The sequence below is a fragment of the Pteronotus mesoamericanus genome, unplaced genomic scaffold, assembly GCF_021234165.1.
Source record: "Pteronotus mesoamericanus isolate MK-2021 breed Mesoamerican mustached bat unplaced genomic scaffold, CSHL_Meso_final contig_702, whole genome shotgun sequence".
NCBI classification, from domain to species: domain Eukaryota; kingdom Metazoa; phylum Chordata; class Mammalia; order Chiroptera; family Mormoopidae; genus Pteronotus; species Pteronotus mesoamericanus.
In genome coordinates, this window is record NW_026555239.1 from 2,568,667 (window position 1) to 2,583,325 (window position 14,659).

A 14,659-nucleotide genomic window follows, 5' to 3' on the forward strand; every position below is an offset into this window, starting at 1 on the left:
CCCTGTGAGCTTGGACACACCAATCGGAAACCAGGTGTGTGAGGAAGGGAGGGAGGGAGGGAGGGAGGGAGGGTGAGAGGGAGCAGCAATTCACATCTGGACCATTCTTAGCACAGGAAGTCACTAATTAAAGATGTTATATAGAAAACTACATGTAAAAAAAAAAAAGGAAAAATATAAAAACCCAAACCAACCAAATAAATCAGAGGCAGGCAGGAAAACAGCAGGGAGGTTGGGTTAAACACGATTCAGGTGCTTCGGGAGCCCCTCCCACTCCGTGCCTCGGCTGCATCTTTTTTCTAGAAGTGAGAGTGAGAAGATTGGAAATCTTTTTGTATATTTTTCGTTTCCTCTTTTTTTTTGGCCTTTCCTTTCCTTTCTCTTTTCTGTGGTCTTGGGTGCCCCAGGCCCCCAGGCTGGCGGGCGGTCAGTTGGCCAGCACGACGGGCTGGAACGGCTGGCTGGGGTACTGCATGGTGTTCAGGTTGTAGCTGAGGCCCTCCACGAAGGGCGTCTTCTCCAGGAAGATGCTGTTGGCACCACCTCCAAATACCTGGGCCATGTCGAAGCTGCTGCTATTGCAGGTGCTGGCCCCACTGCCCTGGCCATCGGCCCCATCAAAGAAGAGGCTGGGAGAGCCACCGCCATTGTACACGAACTCCTTGGCGTTGGGCGAGAGCTGGGACTGAGGGGCGGGGTTGGGCGCGATGAAGTTCAGTGAATGCATAGACAAAGAGAGGCTCTTGTGCTTCAGCAGGTTGTTGGTGGGAGAGCGGGCCATGTGAGGCTGCTGCTGTGGGGGCTGTTGGCCCCCCGCCCCACTGCTGGCCAGACCCCCGCCACTTGCCGCCCCACCGCCCTTCTTCATCTTGGTGGAGCCAAACTTGGTGGCAGCGAAGGAGGCGGTGGTAAAAGTGATGGGCTGGGTGGAGCGCGGGATAAAGGTGGGGCTGGGAGACTGGCCGAAGGATGGTGATGGGGAGTTGGACAGAGAGCTGTCCTGGCTGCCGATGGGCACGAATACCTGGGCATCAGGGTTGAAGCTGCTCTTGATCTCCTTGTCTAGCTCTGGGGCAACACAGCCCTCGCTGTCATCCAGGTACAGCACTTTCACAGCCCCCTTCTCACCAATCTGGTAGGACACCTCGAAAGGGTCAATCCAGACGCTCAGCTCCTCAGGCACGTTGGCCCGCACATCCTCTACTGCCAGGCCACTGCGCTTGGCGGCCAGCTCTACCACAGGGTCCACTATCTCCCCGATGTGGACGCAGCGAAAGCCAGAGCCCTTCAGTGGCTTGTCAGGGTACCAGTGGCCTTCATATTTCTTTTTCAAAAGCCGCTCTAGCTCCTCCCCAAACAGGTCTGCCCGCCGCCGGGGCAGCTTGTTGTATAAGTAGGAGATGATGAAATTCAGGGCTACTTTGATCTCCAGCTGCATGGTCTTTTCCTAGGCAGACAATCAGCGCGGGGCACGTGCACAGGCCAAGGGCTGAAGACGGAAGGTAGGCAGCCTTGGGATCCAGATGGCTCTGGGAAACAAGAGAGGGCATCATGAGTAGATAAGCAGAAAGCCAAGAGCAATCAATGGCAAAGGACAGAAAAGCCCCAAGGTCCCATTTCTGCTCTACTAGTGACTCTTTTGTTGTGTGACTGTGGGCAAATCACTTTTTCTGAGCCTTAGTTTCATCAGCAACATGAGGTTATCATGAGGACTTGGTTAGGTCAAGAATATAAACTGCCTCATGCTGTACCTGGTATTCAGTAAGTACTTGATAAAATTAACTTTTTTTTTTAAGTAATTCTAAAGAAATAAGGATGTTGTGCTTCCCAGTATTTTGAGAATTCACACCACTGTACAAGTAACATGAAAAAATTGAGCCCTTAACTCAGCTGGAGAAGGGAAGGCTCCTGTTAACTTGTTTCTGCAGTATCTTGGTGAAATTGTGCTCCCAAATTGTCACAGGCTGGGATATAAGTTTAAAATCTTTAGCTTTCCTCCTTAAATGGAAAGGGATACAGGTCACTAAACAAGAAGTAGCACTGCCAACTTTTCACTGAAGGCTTGGACTCCAGTCACATCTGGTTTGTCATGCCGGGCTCCTGCGTATACTATGTGCTCTGGCTCACGGTGGGTCTGCAGAACTGATTTAAGAACTGCGCAGTGGAACCAACGCAAGCATTTGCCATCCAGATGGCCTCCAAGAATGAGATGAGAGCATGATTCCCAGGAAAAAGTCAAGAGGTCTGGGCCAACAATGGAACTGCTGATGAGGACTGCCCCAGGGCTGCAGGAGAAAGGAGGAGGAAGGGGGGTCCTGTTGGCCTACAAACGTCTAGACAGTAGGTGATGAGGAGGGCAGAGAGAAGAAATTTTCCATCACCCTGAGGCTTCCAGCTGGGGCTCCATCATCACTCAGCCTCCCAGGGACTGTCTGACCACCTGTCCTTGGCACCAGATCAGATTTATCAAGTGTTTGGAGATCCCTGGAGAGGAGGCGGCCCAAGATAAACACTCAGATTGTTATTTTGGGATTCTCTCACAGCCAGATCACACAGAGGTCAAAGAGGTTTATTCCTGACTTCTGGGCCAAACTCACGTCCCAGGAAGATGATCTGTCAGGTCCTAAGAGCCAGTGATCCTCATCTCCTCACATTCGCAAAAGGACAGCTCCAGGCTCATGGTATGGGAGAACTGAACTGAAACGGCCACCTGCCTTGCAGGGCCACCAAGGCCAGAACATGTTCTTAGCCAGGCGTCTGGGTGAGGCCCTGTTGCTGAGCTCAGCACAGAAGCAAGGCTGATCCAGGATCTGTCAAGGACACCTTCTGTCCTGCGACAGACCTAGAGCTGGAATTTGATTAAAATCCACTCTTGGTCCAGCACAGAGTATCCAAGGACTAATTCTAGGCTTAAGGATCTTGAATTTTCTGAACACCTGCCTCAATTCACTTCCCTGTAATTCTCAGACCTGGGCCATGTTCCCTAGAGGCATTTTTAGGACTGAATCCTCAAGCGAAGCTCTCTGAGGGGAGTTTCAGAGGAGAAGTACTGGGTCAATCTGGAGCATCATACACACTGGCCAGGTCTAGTCTTGCCCCCGCTTCCGTTCTGAGCGGACAGAGGGTCCTCTCTTGGCAGTCAACAGAGGTGCCCCGACCATGGCCTCTCCCAAGCTCCCCACAGGGATGCTCAGGATTCAGGTGGCCCTTCTCTCCCTTCTATCCCAGCCTCCAACAAACACTGAATCTTCAAGTTGCTTTAAATGTCTATTCATGGTCACCACAGATCAATTCCAGGGTACTTCTGGCTTTAAGAGCAGAAAGGAGAGTGAAGATAAGGGGATTTCTGTTTCTGAGGACTGGGTTCATCACCACATGCAAAGCCAGCCACCGGGAACTTGGGCTTCCGCTCAGGAAGGGAGTTGTGTAAGGGCCACGGCAGCCTACCAGAGGTGTCCAACACAGAGGAGACTAAAATGTTGTGAAGAGAGTTGGCACTGGTTTCCAGGAATAAGCCTGAAGCTAAAGACAGTGTTTTCAAAAAAGTAAAACAGACTTGAATCTAGTACAAGATACTTCTCAAGGCATCACATGGCCTCTTAGGACGCCACCCAGACCAAAGGGCTCCTACACCTTTCTAGCCCATCTCCAACTTTACTGCATATTTGCCCTCCAAGTTAACCTCCCCTAAACAGTTCAGTCTCAAAATGAGAGCATTTTAAAGGCAGGCCAGAGTCACTGGGAAATAAACCTCCTACCTTAAAATACAATAGAGCCACTGCTTAGCTACCCATTTTTTGCAGCATAAGCAACTAAAGCTGCAGACCAATTTATACCTCAGTGACGCTGTGGCACAAATAAGGAAGTACATATAATGCCACCTTTGCCTCTTTAATTGGAGAACAGGCCAGGCCAGATGGCTGTGGGGTGGAACCTTACAAAAATGCCGGACAACCAGAATGAGATTTTCTGCTCTATCAGCTCAGGTTCTAATTTTGACTTCAAGAAGCTTATGGAACAGAGGGTTAAAGCACTAGTGCTGTCTTGTCTTTAACTAAAGATAGAAGTGACCACTCTGATGAGTTCGCTCATTTTTTTTTTAGGCAATGAACAAATTCTAGAGTTTACATATAAAATATTTATAGAATGTGGTAAGATTAGAAGGCTTAGAAATAACTATCCTTCAAAAAAAGACACAAGTAGATTTGGGTTAAGCAGCAGGAAAGAACTCATAGAACTTTTCCAATCTTGACTCAGGAGCAAAAGGCCAGAAAGGCGGCAAAAATAAATAAATAAAATAAATAAATAAGTAGGGGAGGGGCTAACTGTTTAACCATGGCAAATCTACTTTTTGTAAATATATTAAAAAGTTGCAAATGTGAGAATAACTTCTGTCCAACCCATTTAGAATCTTATCCTCCTTCACTTGTTTACTTCCAGCAACAAAGTTAATCGGATGCCTCATGCTGACTTGTTTTAAAGAAAAGTGCATAAAAGGGCAAAAACGAGAGTGGTGACGGCTGCAGTCACTGACATGGTAATGGAGATTCCAAAGAAAATGCCTAACAAAAATGCAAAGGAAGAATTTTAAGGAAAAAAAATCGTTATATATAAAAGGAGAAAAGGAGACCCTGGCTGGGTAGAATTGGTTAGAGTGTCATTCCCATATGCCAAGGCTATGGGTTCCATCCCTGGTCAGGGGACATGCAAGAACCAATCAGTGAATGCATAAATGAATAAAACAATATATCAATGTCCTTCTTTTTCTATTTAAAAAAATAAAAAATAAAAAGAGAAAAGGAAAGATAATGGCCAGGGAACCCCCCAGGCTCCCAAACTATAAGAACCTATAAAAATATTCAGGCATCCAAAGCGTTAACAATCAAAGCGACTTACAATCAAGTACAACTGGATTCAAGCGAGTGTGGGCAGAGGAGTCAGGGAGGAGGGGACCTTAATTTTGACAGTAAGTGTCACAACCTGGGTGCCAGGGAGTAAGAGCTGAGCCCCAGGGCCACAGGGGACAAACCCACCCCACCAGCCCTGGAGCACCGGTGGGGTGGGTGTGGGAGAAAGGCTTCCAGGACTTGTGCCGGCCGACTGCACAACCCCACCCAGAGTCTCACACCAACTCCCCCAAACACTGGCTGGCACAGCCCAAGTCTGACTGCAAGGCTCCTTCCCCCTAAGAGGGCCTTTTCTAGGGCATGCCAGGTTTTCCCGAAGCCAGGAAAGCTCGACTGAGCCCCAATGTAACTGGGGAGGCCGGCGGCGAAGTCGCGCCCCGCACCCTGGGATCTGTAGTCCTCAGAAACCTCAAGCTCAGGTCGAACCAAGTGACCTACTTTCTCTGCACACTACACCTCCCTGCGTACTTTGCGAAGGCTCCGCCAGCAAACTACGCATGCCCAGTAAGGGCAGCTGGCCGAGGATGGAGAACCAAGGAAAAGTTTCCGAGGCACATGCGCGCTGTGCTCGAGGGCTCCCTCCCCCGCCCACCGCCTAATACATTTTATATAAATTCTACCATAAGGCCTACTCAACGTACTGCATCATCCTACTATATCCATGTCTCGGTTTCTCGAGAGGCTGAACTTTTCTCTTTCTCGCCTCCCGTGTTTGTGGTATTAAGGATCTGCTTCAAATGAGGTTTCCTGGCTGAAGGCGGTGGGCTCAAATAGATAAGGTCACATTCCCACCCCCTCACCCCAGTCAGTTAATCTGTATTCCTGGGGTTTGGTGGTCTCCATCTGGAGTTGCTGTAGCGATGCTGGTGGATTAAAAAAAAAAAAAAAAAAAAAAAAAAAAAAAAAAAAGAGAGCCTGCCCTCGCTGGTGTGGCTCAGTGGATCGAGTGCCGCCCTGTGAACCAAAGGGTCACTGGTTCGATTCCCAGTCAGGGCACATGTCTGGGTTGAAGTCTAGGTCCCCAGTTGGGGGCGTACGAAAGGCAACCATACATTGATGTTTCTCTCCCTCTCTTTCTCCCCCCTCCCTTAAAAAAAAAGGTAAATAAAATCTTAAAAAAAAGAAAAAGAAAGAAAGAAAGAGCCTTTTCAGTTAGTGACCAGCCGGCTCGGCTCCAGCGCCCCAACAACCAGGAAAGTAAAGGCAGTAATTAAAAGCCAGTTCTACCGTCCTCTCAGCCAAAGAAATTCCCAGTTAAGCTGCGGGGAGGCGCCGGCCGGCAATCAGAAGGCCAGAAGCCAGCAGGGCCCGGGCCTCACCCCTCTTCTAATCCAAGTCCGAGTAACCAGACACGGTGAGGGAAATGGGAAGAGGTTCCCGGGCAGGAAAGGAAAAACTACTTCTGACACCTGAACATCACCTTTCAATACTTAAAATTGTTTGTGAGCCTCCTCCCACTGCAAGGCCTGCTCTTTGACCAGACTTACCAGATCCTAGGCAAAACTCCCCTACAGGGTGTTAAACAAACCTCCCTAATCCTTCCTCCCACACAAGCTTCTCTCACCCTCCGCTTAAGAGGGGGATGGGGGCCAGGTGCCCAAGAAAGCAATAGGGATGTTTTTCTGCTGGAAAAATCTAAGGCGAGGGACCCACTCCCAGGGTAGGGTGGATAGGAAGGAGAAAAAGGTTAGTATACAGAGAGGCCCCCAAAACCCCTTCCACTGGCCCCCAAGTTGAAGCCTGCTGTGTAGGGTTCTGGTTTCTCTTGGGGAGGGTGGAAAAGGACCTGCCAGTTGCCCTTCCTCTCTGCTCCCTCCTTCCCCTCCCTTTCTGGTCAAGGACACAGTCCATCCTTTGGACAGGAGGGGAAAGAATTTAGGAGCAGGGCTCTTCCTCCCAGGCACCTCACCAGTATCAACCAGAATCCACTCACTGGTATAGCTCTAAAGGTACTTTTTTTTTTCCTGCCCAGTTTCCACTAAAAACACTAAAGAGAATAAAGAGCTTAAGCCTAAATGGTGAATTCTGGCTCAGCGGCCAGAGGACAGTCACCAGTCACCGGTCCAAAAGCGGGGGGGGGGGGGGGGGGGGGTGTCACCCTTCATCTCTCAGGCTTCGCAGGGCCAGAAATAAACCCGATTAATTATCGCCACCCGCCTTTTCTCCGCACACGGGAAAGAAAGCAGAAAACAAGGCCCAGATCCCCTTCCTTCCTCTGATTTATTTTGTGGGGTGAGAGTTGAGGAACAAGAAAAATCAAGCTAGTCTCTAGGACATGAAGAACTGAGGGCGGCGAACAGAGGGGAAATGCACCCCACCCAGGAGGGACCTACACTTGCAATAGGGAGAGAAAGGGGCTCTGGGGTACCCCAGAATGGCAGGAGCGTGAGGATGGGAAATGGAGCACGGGGAAAAGAAAAATGCTGGCCAGGCGTGGGGCGGGGGCGCGACAGCAACGTGGAGCGTCCAGCAAAGCGAAGAGCGGGAGTGGAACGGGAGAAGATGTCGGGACTATTGGGTATCGGGGGCACCCGCCCGCAAGCCCCCCACTCAACTCACTCGGGTCTCCGCGGCGGCGGGGCGGGCTGCCGACCACGGGGCGGCTTCTCCCTCCAGGGTGGTCCGGGGTACGGGACAGAGGTCGCTCGCCCTTCTGTTCCTGGGCGCAGCCGGGCTGGAGACAATGTGTCCTTTTCTTCGTTGAGGTTTGGGAGCGACTTGGTGGGGTTCTGGGCTATGGCTCTCAATAATAATTCAGCTTTTTGTAGGTTGGGCTCAGCGGTGGGGGACGGAGGGAGGACGGGCCGGCCGGCAGCGACGGCGCTGGGATGGCGGACGGGAGGGTGGCTCGCGTACGGGGTGGAGGACGGTTCGGGCTGTGGCTGGAGGGCGGTTCTGCCCTTCTAGCCCCGAGTCTTCCGAGCCACTCACTCCACTCCACGACGACCCTCACCTCCCCGCGCCCCGGCCCGAAGTGAGCAAAGTCAATGAAAAGTTTCACCCTTGGCAACCCTGCGCACGGATCCTGCTTCCCCACCCCTGAGTGATGCGTCCCTCCGCCCTGCAGGGGCGGGGCCGGCGCCGTGCCGGGACTACTTTCGATCGGGCTGACGGCTTAACCCTTGGGGCCGTGAGGCCCCTCTCTGACAAACTGAAGGGTACTTAGCGACCCCCTCTTCTTTCGTCCCCACACCGCTGTGGCGGGCCCCCTCTCATCACTCATATCCTAGCTCAAACGTCAGCAAAGCTGTCTGCGCTCCCCATCGCGGCGCCTTCTCATAGTTATTTTCTTCATCGTCCAAACCACTATAATCGTGATCCTTGTGTAAGGTGTTTCCCCAGATGAACAAAAAGTTCCGCTAGGGCAAGGCCTTGGATTGGGACCGGATTCCTTACTTTGGGTGTATTGGATGAAGGGATATTTGTGGGGAGGGAAACGTCCACGCTGTGTCTTCGGCCCTACTACACCTGCCCCCAGACCATCTAGGCGAGTGCCTCCAGCTCTGGACGTCCGACCAATCCCGCAGCGCTAGCACCGCCCCAATTTTGGGGGCCGCGGGGGGGGGGGGGGCGCCGTTAAGGGCACGACCTGAGCTCTGGAAACGTTTTGGACCTTTATCAAGTTGGGTTGGTCTGACTCTCCCAAGCGCCCCGTGCCTCGTCGGGGAACGCCTGTAACGTCTACGGGGGGGCGAGGGGGAAATCGGGACCGGGCACGCTGAATTGGAGAAGGGTGAGACGAGGAAGAGGCCGGCAGGGAAAATGAGCCGCCTCTGGCGCCCTGTTACCTCGCGGCGGGGCCCGGCCCCTCTGCGGACGCCCCCGTTCTCTCCCCGGCTGACGACCTCCATAGGGGACACTAGAAAGCCACATTTCTTTTAGCAGCAGAGCCAGCCTTCGGGTGGTGGCGCCTGACATTGCCAGGGACGTCGGGACCGCGCACCCGACGGTCCCTCGGGCGGTGGATCGAGGCTCGGCGAACCCGGGACTTGGTGTGTCAGGCCCGTGCGCACTTGCCTCTTGCCCGGGCTCTGGTCACGCAGGCTCTTGGTCACTATGTGACCGCGTGCGACGCTGAGTAAGGAGTAAGGGAGGCCTGTGCCCGGACTGTCAGGTGGCGAGGCATGGGGTTCCAGGGAGCTTGAGCGTTAAAGTCTTTTACCCTGTTCCTCCTTTAATCGCCCATTCCCCAGGTCTCTCCCATCCCTGACCTTTATTCTTATCTCAGAGGGTTCCAGCCCATTGGCAGCCGCTGAGCCCATGTTGGGTGGGTGAGATCGTAAAGTCTCCAGCTATGAACAGTTTGCATATTTTTTCCTTGATCACTCTTTTTGGCAAGGGCAGAGAGCAACGGTAGTGTGGGGGTTTAAATGAGCTTTCCTTGACTGCAGCAAAGAAACGGCGGACGGGAGGGCAAACTCCACGGGGGAAGGGAGGTGCGAGTGATCGGGAACACGAGAGCCCCATCCCCCACACTCTGAGTGCTTCAGCTCCTGGGGCACCTCCAGGGACTACTTGCCATGTGCGTCAGCGAGAGGCAGAACGTCACATACACGCCCCCTCCGCCATGCCCCCACTCCCGCTCCTCCTCACTCCTCTCCCCTCCCTTCCCCGCCCCCCCCCCCCCCCCGCCCCGCTTTCCCCCTCCCAGTCCCTTCGCTCCGCTACCCGTTTTTGTTTTCCTTTTCCCCTAGCACGTCCTGCCTGGGCAGAGGCCCCGGCGACCCACAAGGTGCCAGTGAACAGAACAGCTAAAAATAAACCTGGTGTGTTAGCAACAGCCTTCCCATTGGCCCAGTGCAGGGGAGAGGAGGCATCTGATTGGGTTTTTGATCCAACCGCTGGGACTAGGGTTGGGGGCCGAGTGCCGATGAATCAGGCCCTTGGGCAGAGCAAGCGTTTGCGCAGTGGGGCATTGCAAAGCATGCTGGTATTTGTAGTAATTTATTAGAGGTAGCCATGGAAATATGTGGCTTTGAATCCTAATTCTGCCATCAATCATGTTATCTCGATTTAATGGCAATAAATTTCTTTACATCATCAGACTTGTTTTCTCATCTTTGACTTGGAGATCGTGTGGCTTAAACATGATACTGTATGCAAAGCCTGACAAATAGTTGCTATTCTTAAAGGTAACCATTCTGGCAAATTACGTTTTACATATCCTGTGTTCAATTCAGCGTGCATTCCCCAATAAGAAACCTTACAAGACAGAATGATGAGAAAGATGGTGAGCTGAAAGGAATTCTAGGGTATCTCAGGAAGAGGGCAACGGAGTTCATATAAGCAGATACAAGGATAGAGGACTCCTACCATTCAATCCAGGCTGAGAGAGGGCGGACTGATCGCTGGAAGGAAGGCGCTCAATTCGTGTGCTCGTGCTTTTATTCCTGTCTCCCCTTGCACTGCTGGAAGCACAGCAGCCCTGAGCAACGTCTCTAAAAGCAAACAGAAATCCAGCCTCCGTCTCAAACGGGAGCCCTGTGTAAACGGTTAGCATGCAAACAGGAAAAGGTAAAACACAGGGAAAAAGGTAATCGCCCTTCTTAACTGCTGATGTCTCCAGTTATGTGGTGAGGAAGACGGCTTTTCTCCTCCCAACATGATTTCATCTTGCCAGGGCTTGTGAGCTGAATCCCTACTCAAGCATTCCACAGTCCCTTCCCATTTTTGAATAATCATCCCTTCAAAGGCACACACCATGTTTTTTAAAGCGGTGAGTTTTAAAGTAAGCATGCGCAGAGGGGAGCGGTAGGGGCAGCTCCCCTGACAGCAAGCAAGTGCTGCCAGATGTTTTGTTACTCTGACAAGTCAGGCTGGTCATAATTAGGACCAATTAACTGTCAGGGGTGAGTCACTCTGGTATACACATCCAGGGTGACCAATTTTGTGGTTTCTTTTATTATCCAAGAAAACTGTTCCTCAATTTGATTCTTCAAATTCTTCAGATCCACTGCCACAGTGGAGCAGGAGCAAAGCAAGCCACAGCAGGAACTGGCTTTGGAGGAGTGATTGGGTGTACGGGGCAAATGATTTGCTGTTTATTAATCACAACCAATGAGAGTAAATTCTAGTAAACAAGTGAACAAACCTATCTTTTGCTAAGAGTAACATTTTAGTCTTGGTGGTGGATAGAGTTGACAAGGAACTGAAAAACGGGAAAGATGGGAATTGGAATCCTTTTTTTTAGGCACAAAAGTTCCAACCAAGGCAAAGAATCTGTCACCTTTGTGTCCTAGCTTCAAACTATTAAGCAGCTACAGGTCAAAACAGAGTGACAGTCTCTCTGAAATTTAGTCATTTCAGTTTGGTTCTCTAGGGAGTTCTTTTTCTTAATTTAAAAGCTGCTAATTGGGCCCTAGCCAGGTAGCTCAGTTGGTTAGGCTGTTGTCCCAGTACTCCAAGGTTGCGGGTTTGATCTCAGGTCAGGGCATTATACAAGCAGCAACCAATGAGTGCATAAATAAGTGGAACGAAGTGATGTTTCTGTTTCTCTCTCTCCAAGGGAAAAAAAAGCTGCTAATTGGCAGGCCAATGTCCACATCTGTTAGATGTATTGTCATAGCATATTTTGACACATTAAAAATTTTTAAGTGAGTTGACTTTCTTTTTTATCCTCACCCAAGGACATATTTTCATTTGTTTTACGGAGAGAGAGAAACATGCTGGTTGTCTCTTGTACGTGCCCAGACTGGGAACTAAGCCCGTAACCTTTCAGTTAAGGGACGATGCTCCAACCAATTGAGCATGGCAAGAAGTGGCATTTAAAAATTGGAAGATGGCACAAAAATCATATTTTGCCAATTGTTAAGATCTGATAACACTGGGCATTCAAGGTGACAATTCTTTGGAGTTGAATGGCAACCCTCTTCTTTAAAACAGGGCCTGTGCTCTCTGGTTCTCCCAAGGTCTCCACTTCCCTTTTGTCTCCCAGGCTTGGAAGCCAAGGGTCACATACCATTTACCATCATGTTTAGGCTATGCTTACACTTCTCCCTGTTCAATCAATTATGTCATTCACCCTGACTCCTCAGTTTGTGACCCTTTTTCCAGTCCAATGTAGTAATTATCTGAGGGGCTGCCTGTTGTGTGCCCTGTAGTGGTGGGAGGGGAAAGGAGCTCAAGGACTTCATGATGTCAGTTTTGAAACTCTGGGGTGTGATCCATTAGTGGGATCATGAAATTACTTAGTTTAATGGATTTCAGCCAGAATCTTCAGAATACAAATGAATAAAATGGAAATACTGGAGTGCAATACACAGTAAATATTGTTTTATGAAACTTGTATGTATATACTAGGCATGAAAATAGTCCAAGTGAGAGATTGTTGTGGGGCACTGGAAGCATTCACGAGATTCCAGGAGCTTAGAAGGGAAAGGTACCAAGTTGGCTGGCTGGTGTGAAGGTGAAAGGGTATTTCAAACAAAAGACGACGAAGAGCCAAAAGCACAGGAGTGTGCAAGGTATGTCCCCACAACTGCCTAATGAAGAGCAGAGATGGAGAAAAACCTTGGGGGTAGGGGGGAGAGGGAACCATCTGGAGGACCTTCCGTGCCAGGACGTAAATATTTCTCTTTGAAGTAGGGACTCACTGTAAAAGAACCACCATTTATGTAAAGCCTTCCCAGTAAAAGTCAAGCATTTATAAGGTCCAATTTTTATTTTATTTACTTTTAGCGAGAGGGGGAAGAGTGCAAAATATCAATGTGGGACAGAAACGTGGATCAGCTACCTCCTTCTTGTATGTGCCCCTGATCAAGACAGAACCCACAACCCAGGCATGTGCCCTGATCAGGAAATGAACCTGCGATTTTCCCTTTGCCAAAAGACACCCAACTGAGCCACACCAGTCAGGGCTTACAGGGTCAAATTTAAGCCTATGTCCCCAAAAAGCTAGGCACTATTATCCTTATTTAGTAGGTAAGAAATAAGAAGCACAGAAAGGCTCAATGACTCACTATAGGCAATAGAGCAGGAATCAAGGTCTCATTATAAAGCCAACATGCTTATTATTATTTTTTAAAGCAAGAGCAATGTAGTAAGTGTAATGTTTGAAGGAGATTAATCAATCATACCCAGGGAAGGGAACGACTTTCTCTACGAAGGCAGTGCTTATTTCAATAATGGAGAAAAAGAGTAATTCTGAAGACCATTCTGGTTTTTTGTGGCCCTACACAGATCAATTCTAATTCTCTTCACAGAACTGTACACAGATAGAGGTTCAAATTCAGCTTGTAAGTGATGTTTTCTCCATAGAGAATTGTACTATTAGTATGCCAATTTTCCCAGTTGAAAAGGAATTACTTTATCTCAGGTGATTTTGAACTCATTGATTGCATTCTATTGTTCTCTTGGTATCTTAAAAGAAATGAACCAGGAATGGGGTTATAAAATTAGGTGACCAAAGGAGTACCATTCAGAGAAAATCAAAGGGGTGAAGTCAAACTCGCCCCATTGGTGTTCGGTGTGGAGGGGGCATAACCTCTGACCTCCAACTGGGCTCGTTTCCTTGCAAGGTGTTTTAGAGGCATTCATGTGGAGGCTGACAGAGTGCTTAAGGTTGAAATTAAGGAGTAGCTTTGGAAACATTTGTAGATGCCAGATGTTACCTCAATCAGGGTGGTTAATAAGCACATTTTAAAAAATTAATGTTTCCTTGGCAAGACATTTTGACTCATATTACACTTTACAACAAAAATTACTATGGAATGACAATCCTGATTTTTATCTAAAAACAATCTGTTCTCTCCAACATTCTGACATACCATAACTCTTACCTGATGCTTTAGATCTGCTTAGAGCTCCCGAACAGATCGCCCTGTTCAGACAGTCTCCCCTAACCCATGAATGCCCTGACCTGCCCTCCACCTTCTTTGCCTATAGGTTCCAACATGTGCTTCAAAGCCTAATTTATTATCTGGTTTCCTTCACTTATTTATTCAATACAGAGCACCCGCTACCTGTTGGACAGAACAGACTTGGTTCCTGCTACCACAGAACACAGCCTAGTAGCTGACAGTCAGCAATTACCAAACACTATAAACCAAATTCTTACAGTGCTACACAGACATAAAGCAGGGAAACTTAGATTGGGGGTGCAGACAGGCATCTTTGAGGAAATATTTAGCTGAGGTCTGAAGGATGAGTAGGAGTTGGCTGAGCAACAGTGACCAAGCTTGGAGAGGAGTTAATAGGTACAAAGCACTGGGGCAGGAAGGAGAGCAGCAGTTTCAGAAACTGAAAGGAACCGCAGTGGCTGGAGTGCAGGGAACTGGTGGCAGGAGACGAGATGAGGAAGGCATAAGGGTTATCTTTACCCCGTGACCATGAACTTCCCCCAGCTTTCCTGAGGTGTCTCCAAGGTGGGTCAAGAACCCTCCCTTTGTGCATCCTCAGGGTTATACTGGAACTGTTTCTGGCAGGCTCCTTTATTAAATTCCTGAAGGCACACAGTCCATCAAAAAAAATCAGGAGTTCTGTTGATCCAAACCGAAGAAGTCAGAACACTCTCATCTTACCCTGGCTGGTGTGGCTCAGTGGATTACCGGCCTGTGAACCACAGGGTCTCCAGTAGTGGGCGCACAAGAGGCGACCACAGATGGATGTTTCTCTCCCTTTTTTTCTTCCTCCCTTCCCCTCTCTCTAAATACAGTAAAAAAAAAAAATTAAAAACAAACAAACAAACAAAAAAAACCCCGAGAGCGCGAGCGAGCGAGCGAGAGCGCCCGCGCGCACTCTTATTTCTTCCCATG

At 49.5% G+C, this 14,659-nt stretch overlaps 1 protein-coding gene across 1 annotated transcript; it reads right to left on the reverse strand.

Annotated features, from left to right (window-relative positions):
• Positions 1-329: 329 nt before the first annotated feature.
• Positions 330-7,884, reverse strand: TOB2 (transducer of ERBB2, 2). Its single transcript, XM_054582446.1, has 2 exons — positions 7,467-7,884; positions 330-1,529 (listed from the first exon to the last, which is right to left on the reverse strand). The coding sequence occupies exon 2, from the start codon at positions 1,436-1,438 to the stop codon at positions 428-430; it is 1,011 nt and encodes a 336-aa protein (XP_054438421.1). The 5' UTR covers positions 1,439-1,529; positions 7,467-7,884; the 3' UTR covers positions 330-427.
• Positions 7,885-14,659: the final 6,775 nt, after the last annotated feature.